This window comes from Ovis aries, chromosome 12 (assembly GCF_016772045.2).
Source record: "Ovis aries strain OAR_USU_Benz2616 breed Rambouillet chromosome 12, ARS-UI_Ramb_v3.0, whole genome shotgun sequence".
Taxonomy (NCBI): Eukaryota; Metazoa; Chordata; class Mammalia; order Artiodactyla; family Bovidae; genus Ovis; species Ovis aries.
Genome location: NC_056065.1, coordinates 50,585,833 through 50,603,819, shown reverse-complemented (window position 1 = coordinate 50,603,819; position 17,987 = coordinate 50,585,833). Strand labels below are relative to the sequence as shown.

Genomic DNA, 17,987 nt, shown 5'->3' with positions numbered 1-17,987 from the left:
TGATCCCGTGTGGCTTGTGCCCACATAAGAGGAGGTCAGGGCACAGACATGCACAGAAGCTGACCACATGAGGACCCAGAGAAAACAGCTGTCTACACAGCAACACTGGCCATGCCCACATCTGGGTCTCCGATGTCCAGCCTCCAGGACTGGAAGAGGATAAGCCACCCACGCAGACCCAACATGCACTGCTGGTCAAGCACCCAGGTGTCCTGGGTGTGATGTGTGCCTGGGAGCATGTGTCAGCCACATGTGTGGCACGCATGTGTGGTGCTAGCACCACGTGCCTGGACGTGTGTGTGCTGCCCTCGTGAAGCCCTGGGCTTGTGTCTAGAAGGGGTGGCCCATGAGGACAGCCCCTCTGCTCTGCCCCCTGGCTGGACAAGCGCTGCCTCTCCCAACACTCTGGAGGCCGTGCCAGGCTCTTCCTGACCCCACAGCCACCCGGGTTTGGGGGAGACAGGAAAGACAAGCCCCGGGGGCCCCTGGGACAGAAGGACGGCTGGTATGCCGTCACTGTGGGGCGCGAGGGGAGACAAGCACGGGCACGCGCGCACACATGTGCACATGCTTCCTCCCACACATAGCTCTCATCCTGGTGCCCCAAGGCAGAGGCTGTTCTGTGTCTTCGGTGCCTTTAAAATCTGAACCAAGAGACAGGATTCTCTGCTTAACAGTTAACCTGAAGCTTCAGGCGGGGAGCCTCCCGCAGGGGCTGGAAATCCCCCTCCTCCTGGTGGTGACGGGCACAGGTAAGAAGTGGGGCTCCCTCCCCACCTGCAGGAAATTCCACCAGTTGGCTCTGCCCGCAGGCAGGGGCCACCACAGGTCCCTGCCCCAGCCCTCCAGAGAGGGAGGGTCCACATGGGAGGGGTAGAGCACCTAGGCAGTCTGTTATACACACGTGTGCATGCAAGTATCGTACACCTCTTCCACTGAAGGTGAGAAAAACATTTTTAAGACGAACTATAGCTTCTGAGATGGCAGTAACTCCGGGCCTGGCAGCACCCTACTCCTTACAGGACCACCCCGCCCGAAGCCCGAAGCCCTAACACCTGCTGCACACAGGGTCCACATGTGGCAGCCCATGGACCTGGCTGACTGATATCTCTGTCCCAGCTAAGTTACACCTGCTGGCGGCTGCCCGCCTACACGCTCAGCCTCAGCCACCGCCATGGCCCCGCATTCTGTCTCAGTTCTGAAAACATTCTTTCCTCTTGTTTGTCTGGAAACCAGCTCTGTCGCCGCGCCCTGCTCCTCTGGGGCAGCCCCTCCCCACACTGCTCGGAAGCAGGTCACGTGGGCAGCTCAGGCTGGCCCCGATGCCCACTCGGCCAGAGCCCCCGCCCCAGCCAAGGCCCACGTACACCATCTGGCCAGGTGAGCCATCCACTGAGGCCTCGTGGACTCAGGCCTCCGACAGTGCCCGGCAGGGGCCAGCTGGGAGGCAGCGAGCTTGGTGGGTGACCCTCCCTCAGTCATCTGACCCCCAGTGTGTTATCTCCTCCACCCCACATGCCAGCCACGCACCAGGCACAGCAGACCCTGGGAAGGAGCCAGTAGAGGACCTGTCGCCTCATCTCCCCCACTGCAGGCTCCCAACTCCCCAGCCTCACCACAACCCCCGGGACTGCTCCTCCCCATCTCCGGCAGAGAGCCCCAGGCCAGGACTCCTGTGCTTTCCAAACTCTGTGAGTGCCCCTAGTTCTCTACCCCCATCCCTGGGAGCGCTCATCCTCAGAGTCCCCCTCCGTCCTAAAGTCCCATTTTCTCCTGGTCCCTCCCAGGTGGCCTCACCCAGGCCTGGACTCTCGCTCCTGACTTTAAATTGGCAGCTGAGGCCCCACCCGATCACAGGTGAATGTCAACGCTAGGAAGCCCCGGGTTCTAACCAAACCGCCCACCACAAAACTTCAAGGGGAAGCCGCCTGGCCACAAACATCCCAAGTAATCGTCTACGTGGTTTTTTTTCCCACCAAAACAATGAAGCTGAGAGAAAAAGGCAACTATATTTTGAAGTAAATTAATGTGATTCCTGTCACCAATATTCATGCTCCTCAGAGACTGACGGCCACGGGCCGGTGGCTCTCACAGCCCCACCCAGCACCCCGCCCCACCCCGGCCACTGGCTGCCGGTTTCCAGCAAAGTTTCACCTTTCAGTTTTCGAGGGAATGGCAGGAGCTCCGTCGTTTCCCACGGTGGGGGAGCCCACCGCCCTGATGTGGTCAGTGCCTCCGGCAGTGGGGCTCTGAGTTCTCAGAAGCGAGATGCAGCGATTACACTGGAATCAGGGTGCGGGCAGCCCGCGGGGTGCTGCGGGGGCAGGAAGGGGGCGGGGGTGCGGTGGCGGCTCAGAACTCCTCATGCACGCTGCGGGCGTAGTCCACCAGCTTGCTGCCCGTGAAGAACTCACTGTACTTGAGCACCTCCTCAGGCTCCAGGTAGTGATTCTGGTTCTCGTCAGCGATAGCAATCATCTGCTTGGCCTCATTGAGGGCGCTGAACTCATTCATGGGGTCCATGTAGTCCTGCAAGGGCAGCGGCTCAGCCCCGACGCACCCCAAACCCCTCCGGGCCAGGGGCATCTCCTCAGGTTCAGGCCACACCCAGCTATGCAACCAAGACCCCCTTGAGGACACCCTGCACTCATGGGGCACCTACGCCTTGGCTACAGCAGGCGGAGGCTGGTCTGTAGTACCCATTGGCTGGTAGGACAGAAGCTGTGGAGCCAGGAGGTGGGCCTGTTCTGGAAGGCGGGCACCAGGCTGGAAGTGGCTCAGGGCCAGGCAGCCTCCACCTGTGTGGGCACCTCCCTGCTCATATCAGGGTGTCCAGCCACAGAAGGGCAGGGTGAAGGGAGGCCCCGAAGCGGGGCACATGCACACCAACCGCCAGGACGGCAGTGCTGACAGGCAGGAGTTCCCAAACCAGACATCCTACCAGCTATGAGGAGGGGTCAGGGGATTCTGGAATAAAATGCAATGACTCATCCAGCCACGGGAGGAAACAAGGCCATGCAGCACCTACACACGACGCCAGGGAAGACACTGACAGGCAGGCAGTGGGTCCAGCCTGTGCACAGCCCTCCCGCCCCAGAGTCTGGCCAGACTGCCCATGGGGGACAGCACACCTGGGCCCAAAAAGGGGAGCCCATGACATCGGCTGCATGGCCCAGCTCGGAGGCTCCAGTTCCCCTGACCAGTGCCCAGCCACCGCCAGATCAACTCTGCCTCCCAGCACAGGATGGCCCCACACCCACCTCCAGCTCTGCCATGGTCACGATCCCATCATGGTTGGCGTCAATCAGCTCCTCGAACTCTCTCTTCCTGTCCCGTACCCAGCCGTCATCAACATCCTGGCCCTGCTGGTTCTCCACGGTGCCCACGGGCAGAGAGATGAACTCAGACAGCGAGAGCTTCTTGTCACCATCCTGGTCTGTGGGACAGGAGGGCAGATGTCAGAATCCAGTGGGCACAGGACCACCAAGGCCACTCGGGAGAAACTCAGCCAATGGGGCTTTGTCATCAGGTTTTCAATCTGTGTGGTCTCAGCGTGACTGAGAGCAGCGAGCACACAGTCCCCCAAGCCACCCACCCAGTCTAGGACCAGCCCAGGCTGACCTCCGCGGCCAGGCCTCACCCAGGTCCCGGATGATCTCCTTGACCATGAACTGCAGCATGCCGCGGCTGTGCTCAGGGTGCAGGAACGATAGGAACTCGCTCTCTGTCAGCAGCAGGTCCGGGGGCGGATTGTCCGCCTGATACCAGCGGTCTTTGAGGTTCTCCAGGACTTCCTGTGCTGAGAGAGGTGTGTCCGTGAGGACCCAGGCACACAGGACCACTGCAGACATCTGGAAAGTTTTGAGACGCACAGCCCAAGAGAAGGGGGCAGCTCGGGACACAGAGGTGCCGGGACAAGGACTCGGCCCTCAGAGGGGAACTCAGCCCCCAGAGAACAGATGCCCAGGCCCCCAAGACGCAGACACAAACTCTCAACTAAAGAGGCCCCCCAACCCGGACATAGACCCCTTCAGACACAGACCCCTCCACCCCAATGTAGCCCCACCCCTACTCGCTCCTGGGCAGTGGAAAAACTGCGGCAGGCCACCAGCTCTGCAGGAACCAAGGCACAGCTTGATTCCTTCCTGTTTCCTCCCGTTCACTGGGCAGCGCTCTGAAGGAAAACCCAGTCTCCAGAGATGAGTCATGTGTCCCCCAAGTGACACTCACTCCCCCTGCCATGAGAAGGCCCAATGCAGGGAGCGGGGACCCTGGAGGCCAGTGGTCAGCAATGATCTGCGTGTCCAGTGAGGGAGGGGGAAAAGCAAGCGCAGTACACCCAAAGCCTGCAAACGAGACCTGATTTGGAAAGGTCTCTGCCGATATAACTGGTGAAAGGTCTTAAGGTGAGACCACTGGGATTCAGGTGGGCCCTCAGCTCAGGTGTCCTCGTGCAGGAGACAGAGACTGGAGCGCAGTGGCCAGGAGCGGGGACCTGGGGGAGCCTGTCTGGGTACACTGGGACAGCAGCCTTGGGTACCCACAGGGGCTCACCAGCCAGCCCTCCCCCGATGCACTCTAGGGTCTCTGGGCACCCCGACACTGCTCTTCACTTCTGATCCCCAGATCTGCGCACCCCCGCCCAGATGCACAAGCACACAGTCTGCTGAGGGCTGTGCAGACAGAGACTCCACAACCTCTAGATACAGGAAGGACACATCCTGACCCACACACACCTCAGGGAAAGGGCGCTGAAGACAACCAGACAGAGATGACTGGCAGCTGCCTGAGAAGCCAGCACCAAATCTCCAATGCTAACAGGAGAACCAGGCCCCCAGCCACCTCTGAAGGACACCTTCAGGGGACTGTCTGAACCACAGGAAAACAATGGAAACACAAAATGGAAACATATAAAAATAGGAATAAAATAGGTTTAAAAAAAACAGCAGAACCAAAACCCTGGGTGGCATCACCTGCACAGGAAGGGGGCATCTATTCCGCCCAGGAACAGACTGAAACTCTCTCAACTTGTACTCTGTTAAGTTAAACAGGTGTCATCCATATGAACAGAAAAAGTAAAGCTATAAGATACAAACCCCTGCCCACAACAAGCAGCCCTCATGGGCACACCTGCAAAGCCGGGCACCCTCTTCACACCTGTCAGGCAGCCATGTGGGGTCATGTGACCGCTGAGAAAAGGAAAGCGAGGTCTCTAAACCCCACATCAGCAGAGGGAAAGATGAAAGGGGAAAAAAGAAACAGAAACAGTAATGAGCTTATCTCATGTATTACAAAGACAGACTGGCTCACAAAATAAAGCTAAACTTCATGTAGCCCATGAAATAATAAAATGCTTTGGAAAGACCAAGCCTCAAGGGCAGTTCACAGGTGAATTCTACAAAACATGTGAGGAGGAGGCCACATCAATCTCCACAACCTCTTCCGAAAGAGAGCAGAGGGAACACTTCTGATTCACTCTATGAGGTCCTAACAACAAATGGAGAAAGCACACAACAAGAAATCTACAGACCAGATTTCACATCAATACAAATGCAAAACACTCAACAAAATATTAGCAGATCAAACCACACAACGTACACAAAGATTACAATCCAAGTTGGATTTATCCCAGATAGGCAAGGTTGGTTCAACATCTGAAACTCAATTGATATTCACATCAACAGGCTAATGAAGAAAAATCACATGATCCTATCAATGCTGCTGCTGCTGCTAAGTCGCTTCAGTTGTGTCTGACTCTGTGTGATCCCATAGACGGCAGCCCACCAGGCTCCCCCGTCCCTGGGATTCTCCAGGTAAGAACACTAGAGTGGGTTGCCATTTCCTTCTCCAATGCAGGAAAGTGAAAAGTGAAAGTGAAGTCACTCAGTCGTGTCCGACTCTTAGTGATCCCATGAACTGCAGCCTACCAGGCTCCTCCGTCCACGGGATTTTCCAGGCAAGAGTACTGGAGTGGGTTGCCATTGCCTTCTCCGATCCTATCAATGCTGCTGCTGCTAAGTCACTTCAGTCGTGTCTGACTCTGTGCGACCCCATAGACCAGGCTCCCCCGTCCCTGGGATTCTCCAGGCAAGAACACTGGAGTGGGTTGCCATTTCCTTCTCCAATGCATGAAAGTGAAAAGTGAAAGTGAATTCACTCAGTCATGTCCAACTCTTAGCGACCCCATGGACTGCAGCCCACCAGGCTCCTCTGTCCACGGGATTTTCCAGGCAAGAGTACTGGAGTGGGATGCCATTGCCTTCTCTGGATCCTATCAATAGATGCCAGCAAATCTGGAAAACTCAGCAGTGGCCACAGGACTGGAAAAGGTCAGTTTCCATTCCAATCCCAATGAAGGGCAATGCCAAAGAATGCTCAAACTACTGCACAATTACACTCATTTCACATGCTAGCAATGTAATGCTCGCAATCCTTCAAGCTAGGCTTCAACAGTATGTGAACCAAGAACTTCCAGGTGTACAAGCTAAATTTTAAAAAGGCAAAAGAACCAGAGATCAAATTGCCAACAGCCGCTGGATCATAGAAAAAGCAAAAGAATTCCAGAGATATATCTACTTCTGCTTCACTGACTACACCAAAGCCTTTGACTATGTGGATCACAATAAACTGGAAAATTCTTATAAAGATGGGAATACCAGACCACCTTACCTAACTGCTGAGAAATCTGTACACATATCAAAAACCAACAGTTAGAACCGGACATGGAACAACAGACTGGTTCCAAATTGGGTATGTCAAGGCTGTATATTGTCACCCTGCTTATTTAACTTCTATTTAAGATTTATCATGAGAAATGCCAGGCTGGATGAATCACAAGCTGGAATCAAGACTGCCAAAAGAAATATCAACAACCTCCGATATGCAGATGATACCACTCTAAGGGCAGAAAGTAAAAAGGAACTGAAGAGCCTCTTGGGAAGAGTTGAAAGAGGAGAGTGAAAAAACTGGCTTAAAAGTCAACATTCAAAAAGCTAAGATCCCGGCATCCAGTCCCATCACTTCATGGCAAATAGCTGGGGAAAAAGTGGAAACAGTGGCAGATTTTGTTTTCCTGGAGTCCAAAATCACTGTGGACAGTGACTGTAGCCACAAAAGTGGAAGAAAAACTATGACAAACCTAGACAGCATATTAAAAAGCAGAAACATTACTTTGCCAACAAAGGTCCGTATAGTCAAAGCTATGGTTTTTCCAGTAGTCATGTATGGATGTGAGAATTGGACCATAAAGAAGGCTGAGCGCCAAAGAATTGATGCCTTTGAATTATGGTGTTGGAGAAGACTCTTGACAGTCCCTTGGACAGCAAGCAGATCAAACCAGTCAATCCTAAAGGATATTAACCCTCAAAAATCATTGGAAGGACTGATGCTGAAGCTCCAATACTTTGGCCACTTGATGCAAAGAGCTGACACATTGGGAAAGACCCTAATGCTGGGAAAGACTGAGGGCAAGAGAAGGAGGGTGACAGAGAATGAGTTGGTTGGATGGCGTCATGGACTCTATGGACATGAGTTTAAGCAAGCTCCAGGAGATAGTGAAGCACAGGGAAGCCTGGTGTGCACCAATCTATGGGGTCGCAAAGAGTCAGACACGACTTAGCAACTGAACAACAATGACAATGCAAAAAGCATCTGACAAAATCCATTCATGAACACTCTCAGTAGACTAGGAACAGAGGGGACTCATCACCTTCATAAAGAACATCCACAAAAACTCCACAGCTAAGATCATACTAATAATTGATGGTGAGAAACTCAAAGCTTTCCCACTAAAATCAGATTTAAGGCAAGGATGGTTCTTCTCACCACTGCTTTTCAACATTGTACTGGAAGTCCTGATGCATTAGGACAAGAAAAGGAATAAAAGGGACAATGACTGGCAAAGAGGAAATACACTATCTTTGTTCAACAATGTTACAACTGCCTGTGAAGAAAACCCCCCAAAATAGACAAGAAACTCCTGGAACCACTAGCAAGTATAGCAAGGCTGCAGGATAGAAGGCAGACATAGAGAAGCCAGTCACTTTCCTGCACACCAGCAAGAACAAGTGGAACTGGGAATTAGAAGCTAAAGAGGAACTTCCGTGGTCCAGTGGCTACAGCTCTGTGTTCCCAATGCAGGGGGCCTGGGATTGATCTCTGGTGGGGGAACCAGATCCCAGATGCTACAACAAAAGATCTTGCAAGTCACAGCAAAGATCAAAGACCCCCATGTGCTGCAACCAAGACCCAGCACAGCCAAATAAGTATTTTAAAATAATAACAATAAACCTTTAAAAAAAAAAAAGAGCAAGTGCAAACAGAAAGAAGGCATGGATCACAAACTCAGTGGCAAAGAAGGGAGTCCAGTCCTAGAAACGCCAACCCCAACAAAGAACAGTGGTGCCCACAGTGCATCTACAAATACCAAATACAGCAGCACTGGCCCTCCCAAAGCAGAGGCAGGCAGGGCCACGGGCACCCGCAGGAGGCCACGATGCACTCAATCCCGACGGCCAGGCGGGCACGAGACAAACGGGGAATGCCTCAGGAACAGCTGGAGCAAGTCCATCAAGAGATGACAACACACTGATGACAACGGCGGGGATGACGTGCCGAGGAAAGACCGAACGGGAGACCACAGATGGCGTGCTACGCTCTGACAATGCCCATCGAGCCGAACCCGACACCTGGCTGAGAACAAACCCCGAGGGAGGGATGGGAGGGCAGAGCTGAAGACAGCAATCACTAAACGTCCTAACAACACTTCAGTGATGCTTCAGAACTCAGCTAACAGGCATCAAATTGTGTATCAGTGAGACAGGTTTTTAGAGGAACTTCTCTGAAAAGCTAAGGGGAGAATTACATCTGTCGCCACACTCAGTAGCACGGTCGCCAGGCACCATCGGCAAGCGCCCCCATGACCTCACTGACTCTCAGGATCAGACCTCATCCAGGGTTGAGGACCAGTCCCAGCCGAGACCCACTTCCCAGTGCTCTGGTACCATCTGCCACCTCCTCCCCAGAGCTCAAGCCACTAGAGGCTGCCGTCTGTCCCTGCGCCTCCCCTGCAACGTGCCTTAGGGTCCTGGAGGCTCTGTCTCAAGGGCCTGCAGGAACACAGGCTGTGGCCACGTCTCACCCATGCCCCGCCCAGCACCTGAACTGTCTCGGTGCTACGCCAGCCGTGGGAGCTAAGCACTCACTCTCCTCATCGATGTTCAGGTCCCACTTATTCTTTATCTTTTCAGCAACTTCTCTCTCATTGTGGCCTTTGGTTGCCAAAAACTTCACCTTGTACTCATCCCAAGATACGTGGCCTGAAAGAGCAGACCAACCTGTTAGGAGCTTTAACAAGGAACCTTTTTTAAAAAGAGAATTTTAGTTATTTTAAGCCATCGGTCAAAAATCTTTGTGCCACGGGCAGCTATAGAGGCAGAAGCAGCAAAGCACCAGCTTCAAGTTTCATCCCTGAGCCCAGCCGTGCAGATCCTCATCTGCACAGCCAGTGGCACCCCCCACCCTCCCTCATCCTGGAGCCCTACTCCTGCCCATGAGCTGTCCTCTGCCGGCAGCCTCAGGCCCCTCAGGGTCAGGTCATGGGCTGGCCATACCGTCACCATCAGGGTCCACAGCTCGGAAGTGTGCCCTGCTCTCTGCAACAGCCTCCTGGAAGTGCTCAGCTGTTTTCTGCATGATCCATTTCTGCATCTCCTTGGCGCTGATCCTCCTGTCGGTGTTCAAATCCACCCTGCGGGCCCACAGGCTGCGTCAGACGAAGCCTCCAGGACCCCGACAGACAGAAGGATGGCCAGAGGGGCTCCACAGGAAGAATGAAACCACCACCAACAGTAACACATCCCACCCGAAGGGCACACAGGAAAAGCTGAGTAGATACGGGGGAATCAGGGAGCACGCTGGGCAGTGCGCCTGGCCCTATACCATCAGTCTTGGGACCACCTTGCTACAGGATGGGGCGCATCATCAACCCAGTTCTTCGGACCACACACTTGGGACGCAAGCCCAGTGAGCCCCAATAACAGGACTGGATTTCAGACACCAGGGGAAAGGCAAGTTGACACACAGATACAGCCAGCAAGACAAAGAAACAGCTGTAGATGCAGGTGTGTTGAGAGATGTGCACATGTGAGTGTGTATATGGCTAATGCACACCCATGGATGTGGCTCAGAACACACACGCATGTGTGACTTGGTGCACACAAATGTACACACAGGTTAGCATGCACAGATATGTTATCAAGTCCATGGAGAGGACTACAAGCAATGACACCCCAGCAGCAATGCCCACACCCACTGCCTGGTTCTTCATCTCTAAATCTCACTCTCCAATGAAATAAACTAGCGCTCCTTGGAGAACTGCGGCAGGAACATTACATGAGTAAGTGAAGCTGGAGTGGCTGGCAGTGCGAGGAAGGGAGGAAGTGCTTAAAACAAGGAGCTGGGGGTTGATGATGTCCTGGTGGCCAAGGATGGAACGGATGAGCAGCCAAGGCTGGAACAGGGAAGTAGCCAGACAAACAGCACAGAGCTGGGTCCCCTCCAGAGTGCAGACACACACCCACAAGTCCGTCCTCCTCATGGAATTCCAGACTACACGGTGGGTCTTCCCTGAGCTTAGCTCCCACCCCCAGCAGGGTGGGCTGCCTCTCCCTGAGTGGCTGCCAAAGAGACCAGAGACTGCCAAAGAGACTGCAACTCTCCTTGGCAGATACCACCTGAGCCATGTGACCAGGCATACAGCCCCCATGATGTCATGCAAACATCAGGTGCCCTGATGTGATGTGACAAGAGGGCCACCTCACTTCTGGGGTCTTCTTTCCAAAAACCCACAACCCCTGTCCAACTAGGAGAAAACACGGCAGACAAACCCCAAATCAGGAACATGCTACAAACACCTGAGGAGTCCTCCTCGTAGGTGTCAAGGCCACGAAAAGGTAGGATCCTGGATGGGATCCAGGGCAGAAAGAGGACCCTGGGGCAGCATGTGACCTGAAGCCTGGAGTACCGGGAACAGTAACGGAGCGCTACCGTGTTTTAGTTTCCACAAATGTGCCTCGGTTTGCAACTTTTCTGTAAATCTAAAACTGCTCCCAAAATAAAAACCTCGCTTAAGAAGTGCTGCGGCAACATTACTTCTGCTTGCTCGAAACTATGTCCTGAGGCTTCTTGTTTGCTCTGGTCCGGGCGGGGCAGGCAAGGAAACAGCAGTTCACACATGGCAAAAACATGGGGCCCCACGTGGGAGAGACAGGTGTGTGGGGAGTCAGCAAGAAGGTAAATGCAGGCTAGACACCCCTCGCCCCAAAACAACCCCGCCAGACACAGGATGTATAACAAAAATGTACAGTGTGGATGGACGGGGCTGGAGCACATCTGGTCAGCCCCAGGACATCCAGTCCCTTGGAGGCTAGTTTCTGCATTTCCCCACAACCTGGGGGGTTCCCCATGACCTGAACCCCACTCCCACCCCTGGGTGGGCACAGTGCGCAGCTCAGGGCTGCACATCCATGGTTGAAATGCTGCCAACTTCCCAAGAGCACGTGTTAGGGCTCCACCTCCACAACATGGCACCAAGCGGGGACTTGGTGCAAAACCAGGGCAGGACCAACAGAGGGGCTGAGGCCAGCCACTCCCATGCCCCCCACAGCTCCCAGTGACACCTACTTGGAGAAGATGACCATCAGCTTCCTCCGGCTCTTCCGAGGCTCTGCGTCCTCCTCAAAGTCATCCATGTCCTTGCCCAGGAAGACCTCCTGGTGGAAATCTTTGTTGAGGTGCCCATCCATCTCCAGCTTCACCCCGTTCAGGTGGTCCGGAGGCAGGATCTCGTTTTCCTCCCTATTACCTGCTCTCTCTCGAGCAGATGAGTGGTTGGCAGGCCGGGCGGACGCATTCATCAGAAGGACAACACCCAGGAGCCAGAGGCAGCAAGGAGCCAGGCCACAGAGGGGAGCCTGCCTGGAGGCCATGGCCGCCAGGGTCTGCGATGCGGGACAGGCTGCAGATGTGGCCAGGAGCTGCAGAGAGAGAGGCGGGTGGGTGAGGAAGCGGGGAGGTGGTGACCACAGCCACCTACCACCTCAGGCACTGCAGGAGGCCCTGCGGCTCGTCCAGCACAGCTGCCCGCAGCCAACAGCCTGAGGCAGCCGGGCCCCGACTATCCCTTAAAAGTTTACAGGAGGATCCAGAGCCTGTCCCAGCAAATGCTTGGCTAAAGAGGTGCTTACTTGGTAACATGAAATACAAGTCCTCAATTTTCAGGGCCCGTACTGGATGTCCTGTTTTCCCTTTTCTTCAGTTCCTACTCCCTCCCCGAGGTACACTCTGCATCACTAGCCCTCTCCCTCCTCGGGCCTACAGCTCAGTGCCCAGCACACTCAGTCTCAACTTGCTGGCAAAGAAGCTGACCCCAGAGTCACAACTCACACTGCAGATGTCAGCTCAGCACTCCAGCCCCGGGACCAGAACTAAGGCACCAGAGCTCCTCAGCCTCAGGCTCCTGCCCCAAGGCTCTGTGACACCTGGGGCCAACACAACCCAAACCACCAGGCAGGGAGCCACCCCTCCCACTCGCCATCTCCGTGTACACACACATTCACACGTAAACACAGCATGTGCATGCACGAGACGTGCACAAGTGCACTTGTGACCATATACACATGTGCACACATATACATACCTACACACATAGACCCACATGTGCTCATACGCACACATAATACACACACGTCCTTGCTCCAGGGTCCCTCCCACCGCAGGACTCCATTCCCCTCAATGTGTTCCTCTTGGAGCCTGTCCACCAGGCAAACACCTTCTGGCCCTTCCAGGTGCCTCAGAGGCCCCTTCCAGCAGGCCTGCAAGGGAGCAGCATAGGGAAGCTCCCCAAACCAGGGTGCCGTTGGCAGCCAAGCTGAGGCACAAAGGGTTCCTGAACCACAGTGCTCATCACCAGATCAAGGAGACCCCTGTGCTGGCCTCAGTATGACGGAGGCCAGGGAGAGCCCGTGGCCCATGGCAGACACTTGCTTCTCTGATGCCTCTTTTCTGTCCTATGTGCTCCTGGCTAACATCTCCCCTGGCAGGGGGACACCTCTGCACGTCACTCTGACGAGGACAGAATAAAGAGATAAAGCAGGTAATTAAATAGTTAATCCCACTAAGGTATCACAAGTAAACGAAAAAGTATGGGAGACCCCTGTAAGTTAATGATCACTCAAGAGAACAGGTCTGCCTAACCACAAAACCAAGCAGTCTTGCTCAGCAACAAAACCGTGCAACAGAAGCACAAGACATGCCCGAAAACAATAAAACAATGGTGGAATAAGGCCCACATCCTGCCTGGCAAAGTCAAGAAGTTAATGGTTCCTAGGACAAGCTCCTCTGTGCTCACTATAAACAAAAATATAAGGAAAAGGTCACATTATACTGAAACCTGAGATGATTTGCCATATTTAAGTTACCACCTTTTTACTCAGTCCCATTGCACCAGGACAGCCCCAGTTTGACATGTGGGGACAGGGTAGCGTGACCCCGGGGGACAGGGCAGCTTGACCATGCAGGGACAGGACAGCGTAACCACACAGGGAGGGACAAGACAGTTTGACCAGCTAGGAACAAGGAGGTCCCCGCCCAACATGGAGGAGGAGCTGATGATGGAGGAGTGGCGTCTACTCAAGAACGAGGAAAAAGATGGTCTTCCTCTCCCTCCCCACTGTCCTTTGGCTATAAAAATGTAGTAGCTTAATTCTCGGGGCAGAGTCCCCTTGCCTACCTGCTTGTATCTCTCATAAACGTCTTACACTATAAACTCTTTCCTCACCTGTCACCCTGGGGATTACTGAATTCTTTCTGCGCCAGATAGAAGAACCTCCACTTACTAAAGACGTGTCTGTCAGTTTCATGTTATCCCTGGACAAGATCCTGCTCTCCTGGCTCAGCTGGCTCATTCCTTGGAGGGGAACCTGTCTCACGGATGGGCAGCCTACGTCTCTCTTTCCATGTTTGAGAGGAACTGCACCCTCCTCAGCAGAACCCACCAGCTGTGCACTCTGTGCTGCCACCGCCCCCTCGACCACGTCTTCTGGAACTGCGGTTTGTCCCCGTCTGAGAGCACTGTCCACGCAGCAGGTTTTTCCACTCCACCACCATCTGTACGTTTCCGGAATTCCGGAGCAAACCAAGACAACTTCCTCCTGACCTTAACACCGCCCTCGTGATTCATGGCCATAAACACACAGGTGTCCTGTCCAAACCGACTGGACTTCACTTCTGGAAAGAACGGTCAGTCCCAGACTTTACTTGTCTTGATGGTCGTACAAGGGGTGTTATTTACTTGATATTTTGCGCAAAGCGTAAATGACCAGGTAGGTATCAGGAGATTAGGTAGACGTCCTCCTCTTGGTTCACAACACCCTGTTTTGCACCTTGTTGAGCACAGGAGTCAGTCGCTCACTTCTCTCCCGCCCCAGGTGAAGGGATTTCAGAGCAGGGGCTGCCCTACAGACTGGGGGACCCACCCTGGGTTCCTGAATACCCCTGGGGTCCACTCTGTGAAACAGGCAAGACCATCGTCGTTAAAACGCAAACGGTTTTTTAACAGATCCGTCCCCGGCCTCAGGAGTCGCACACGGCGTTGGCAACGACTGGCCCAGGCCGAGCCGGGTGTCCCAGGCTTCAGGCGGATCGGATGCTCCCCACCCCCAGCTCGGCGGGGCCGCGACCCCTGACCTCGCTCCACCGACCACCCGACCCAAGCATCTGAGGGGCCCGGTCGGCGGTAGCTGTGGGCCGTCCGAGGCCCAGTCGGCCTGCGCGCCCCCTTCCCGCCGCCCCGGGGCCGGGCGGGGGCTGTCACGCCCCGCGGCCCTCACTCACCGGCCTCCCTCCCCTCACCCAGGATCCGCGAGCGCGGCCTGAGCGCCCGCTACGCCTCCAACGGGCCTCCGTTTAGGCCGCAGCCATCTTTCTTCCGGGAAGAGGCGGGTCGGGTGGGGGGCGGTGCGAGCGGCGCGACCTCCCCACGCCGACGCCGGCGCAGCCATCTTTTCCCTGGGCGGAAGCGGCCTTACAGCTCTCCGGGGCAGCCAATGAGAAGAGCGCGGGGATCCACGTAGCCCGGCGGCGCGGTGCGGCCCCACGCGCGGCCTCTGTCCGCGGCGCTCCCCGAGCAATGAAGCTGCTGCGGCGCGCGTGGCGGCACCGGACGGCGCTGGGCCTGGGCGGCCTGGCACTGGGCGGCGTCGCGCTGCTCTACCTGGCGCGCTGTGCCGCGCCTCCCGACTCCGCGCTCTCCGGCCCCGCAGCACCGGCGCCCGTCCGTCCGGCGCGCGCCGCCGCCTTCCTGGCCGTGCTGGTGGCCAGCGCGCCGCGGGCGGCCGAGAGGCGTAGCGTGGTCCGCAGCACGTGGCTGGCGGCGCGGCGCGGCGGCCCCGGGGACGTGTGGGCGCACTTCGCCGTGGGCACCAGCGGCCTGGGCGACGAGGAACGGCGTGCCCTGGAGCGGGAGCAGGCTCAGCACGGCGACCTGCTGCTGCTGCCTGGGCTGCGTGACGCGTACGAGAACCTCACCGCCAAGGTGCTGGCCATGCTGGCCTGGCTAGACGAGCACGTGGCCTTCGAGTTCGTGCTCAAGGCGGACGACGACTCGTTCGCACGCCTGGACGCGGTACTGGCCGAACTGCGCGCCCGTGACCCTGCCCGCCGCCGCCGCCTCTACTGGGGCTTCTTCTCGGGCCGTGGCCGTGTCCGGCCCGGGGGCCGCTGGCGTGAGGCCGCCTGGCAGCTGTGCGACTACTACCTACCCTACGCGCTTGGCGGCGGCTACGTTCTCTCTGCCGACCTGGTGCGCTACCTGCGCCTCAGCCGCGAGTACCTGCGTGCCTGGCACAGCGAAGACGTGTCGTTGGGCGCCTGGCTGGCGCCAGTGGACGTGCAGCGAGAGCACGACCCGCGCTTTGACACTGAGTATAAGTCCCGTGGCTGCAACAACCAGTACCTGGTGACACACAAGCAGAGCCTGGAGGACATGCTGGAGAAACACCGGACGCTGACGCACGAGGGCCGCCTGTGCAAGCGCGAGGTGCAGCTGCGCCTGTCCTACGTCTATGACTGGTCGGCACCGCCCTCACAGTGCTGTCAGAGGAAAGAGGGCATCCCCTGACGGCCGAGCCGGCCCGCGTGCCCACAGGACGCCAGGGTCTCAACCGCGCAAGGCGGTGCTGCAAGGCCTCCCGTCGGCCTTCCTCTAGCAAAGCTGACAGCTTCTGCATGGTTCTTAGCATGAGGCTGGACCTCGAGAGGACCAGGTTTATCTGGTGACAACGGGCTTCCGAGCAAATGCCTCGCAGCGTGGATGACTCCTAAGCCCAGGAACCAGTCCATGCCCACCCGAGAGCATCTTGTTCTGGGTCTGGAACCAGCATCGTGTCCAGGCAGAAATGTCCTGTTTCTCGATTCAAGTATATGATCAGATGAGGGCGTCCTTATCAGGCAGCCCCATGGGGCTTATTCACTTACCTTCCTCTCCCAGGCTGGGGCCAAGGAGCCAGAGGGTGGAGCTGGAAGGACTTGGAGGACCTGACTCCAAAGAAAAATTCCCAAACCTGTTGGGGCAGTGGACAGTGTTATGTCCTGAAGCCACTGTACTGACCGTCCACCTGCACCAAGGGCCAAGATCGCATAAACTGGGCCCTGGCACTTGGAGACTCAAGGTGTGATGCAACCCGACAGTTTTTATCGAAGTTACTTCACCTTGTGCGGTTAGGTCATCGCTTGCATCTCCTGCTGGTATCGTCTGTCACGTGTCATCTAGTATTTAAGTCCGTTGCGTGTGAATCAGCTTTCATGGTATCTTGGTCTGTGTCTGGAGTGAATTCGTGGTATGTGTAAGGCAGAGCTTGCCTGTGATTTATTTATAAATTTTGTAACTTTTGAATAGTTTTAAGTTGGGAGTGTATGGGTGTCTGTATGTTTTAAGTTATTTAAGAAAAGACTTTTCTATCAGAACTTGGAATTTATGGATTAATCTATTTTTCCAGCTTGAGTTGTAGACCCATTGCTGCTCGAGTGTTGAAACATGGAAGAATTCAAAAGTATCTCTCTCTCTTCCGTTTTCATGGAAGGTGACCCCACTGCCTCTCTCTAAAAACACTTCTCTTTCAGCCTTCCTCGTGGCTGCACAGGACAGGTGTTTCTGGAAGCACTGACAGAGTTTCCCAAAGTCAGTCTTGACACAGCCCTGCTGGGGTACATCCCCTTGGGGGAAGCAGGTGTTCGCAGCCCCTTTGCATATACCTGAAGGTTGTTTTGCAGTTGCTCAGTTGTATCTGACTTTGCGACCCTGTGGACTGCTGCATGCCAGGCTTCCATGTCCATCACCAACTCCCAAAGCTTGCTCAAACCCATGTCCATCGAGTTGGCGATGCCATCCAACCATCTCATCCTCTGTCATCCCTTTCTTCTCCCGCCTTCAGTCTTTCCCAGCATCAGGGTCTTTTCCAATGAGTCAGCTCTGTTCCTCCTTAAACATGGAGAGTGAGCTCTATAGTCATGGCCGAAGTCAAATAAAGTGGCAATGGAGGCCCCTCCCCAGCTGGCTGGATTCTGCATTTTCTGTCTGGTAACCGGACCCTGCTGCCCCCTACCTGTAACCTACTCTGGGGCACTGGGGACTGGACAGAAGGCACACGCCTGTTGGCTGCCATTCTCAGGCTGTGGGTTTTAAGGGTGTCTTGGCCCAGGCAGCACTCAGTGTGGGTGGCTGTCTCATGGCTCTGAAGGCTGGGATTCTGCAATCGGGTGCCAGCATGGTCAGGTTCTGGTGACGCTTTCTTTCTGCTGTGAGCTTGGCCAGCCCCTGACTCACCGCAGCGTTGCTGGATATACCAGGAGTAGCCAGTAAGCTCTGGCCTTGGGAACGTCCCTCAGTCTCGTGTGCACATGATGAAAATAGATTCAAAGATCCCTGGTTC

General features: G+C 55.4%; 2 protein-coding genes across 4 annotated transcripts; one reads left to right on the top strand and one right to left on the bottom strand.

Annotated features, from left to right (window-relative positions):
- Nucleotides 1–1,990: 1,990 nt before the first annotated feature.
- SDF4 (stromal cell derived factor 4) lies at nt 1,991–14,988 on the bottom strand. Of its 3 annotated transcripts, none has more exons than XM_004014059.4 (7): nt 14,055–14,988; nt 11,683–12,035; nt 9,612–9,748; nt 9,204–9,317; nt 3,641–3,799; nt 3,261–3,436; nt 1,991–2,529 (listed from the first exon to the last, which is right to left on the bottom strand). In XM_004014059.4, exons 2-7 carry the CDS (start codon nt 11,985–11,987, stop codon nt 2,353–2,355), a joined length of 1,068 nt encoding a protein of 355 aa, XP_004014108.2. In that variant the 5' UTR covers nt 11,988–12,035; nt 14,055–14,988; the 3' UTR covers nt 1,991–2,352. The 3 variants fall into 3 exon arrangements, with proteins under 3 accessions (XP_004014108.2, XP_027831626.1, XP_027831627.1); XM_027975825.2 differs by having other exon boundaries at nt 14,893–14,988; XM_027975826.2 differs by having other exon boundaries at nt 14,911–14,988.
- Nucleotides 14,989–15,115: 127 nt separating this feature from the next.
- B3GALT6 (beta-1,3-galactosyltransferase 6) lies at nt 15,116–17,607 on the top strand. The gene has a single exon (XM_004023657.5). The coding sequence runs from the start codon at nt 15,188–15,190 to the stop codon at nt 16,175–16,177; it is 990 nt and encodes a 329-aa protein (XP_004023706.3). The 5' UTR covers nt 15,116–15,187; the 3' UTR covers nt 16,178–17,607.
- The last annotated feature ends 380 nt before the right edge of the window (nt 17,608–17,987 follow it).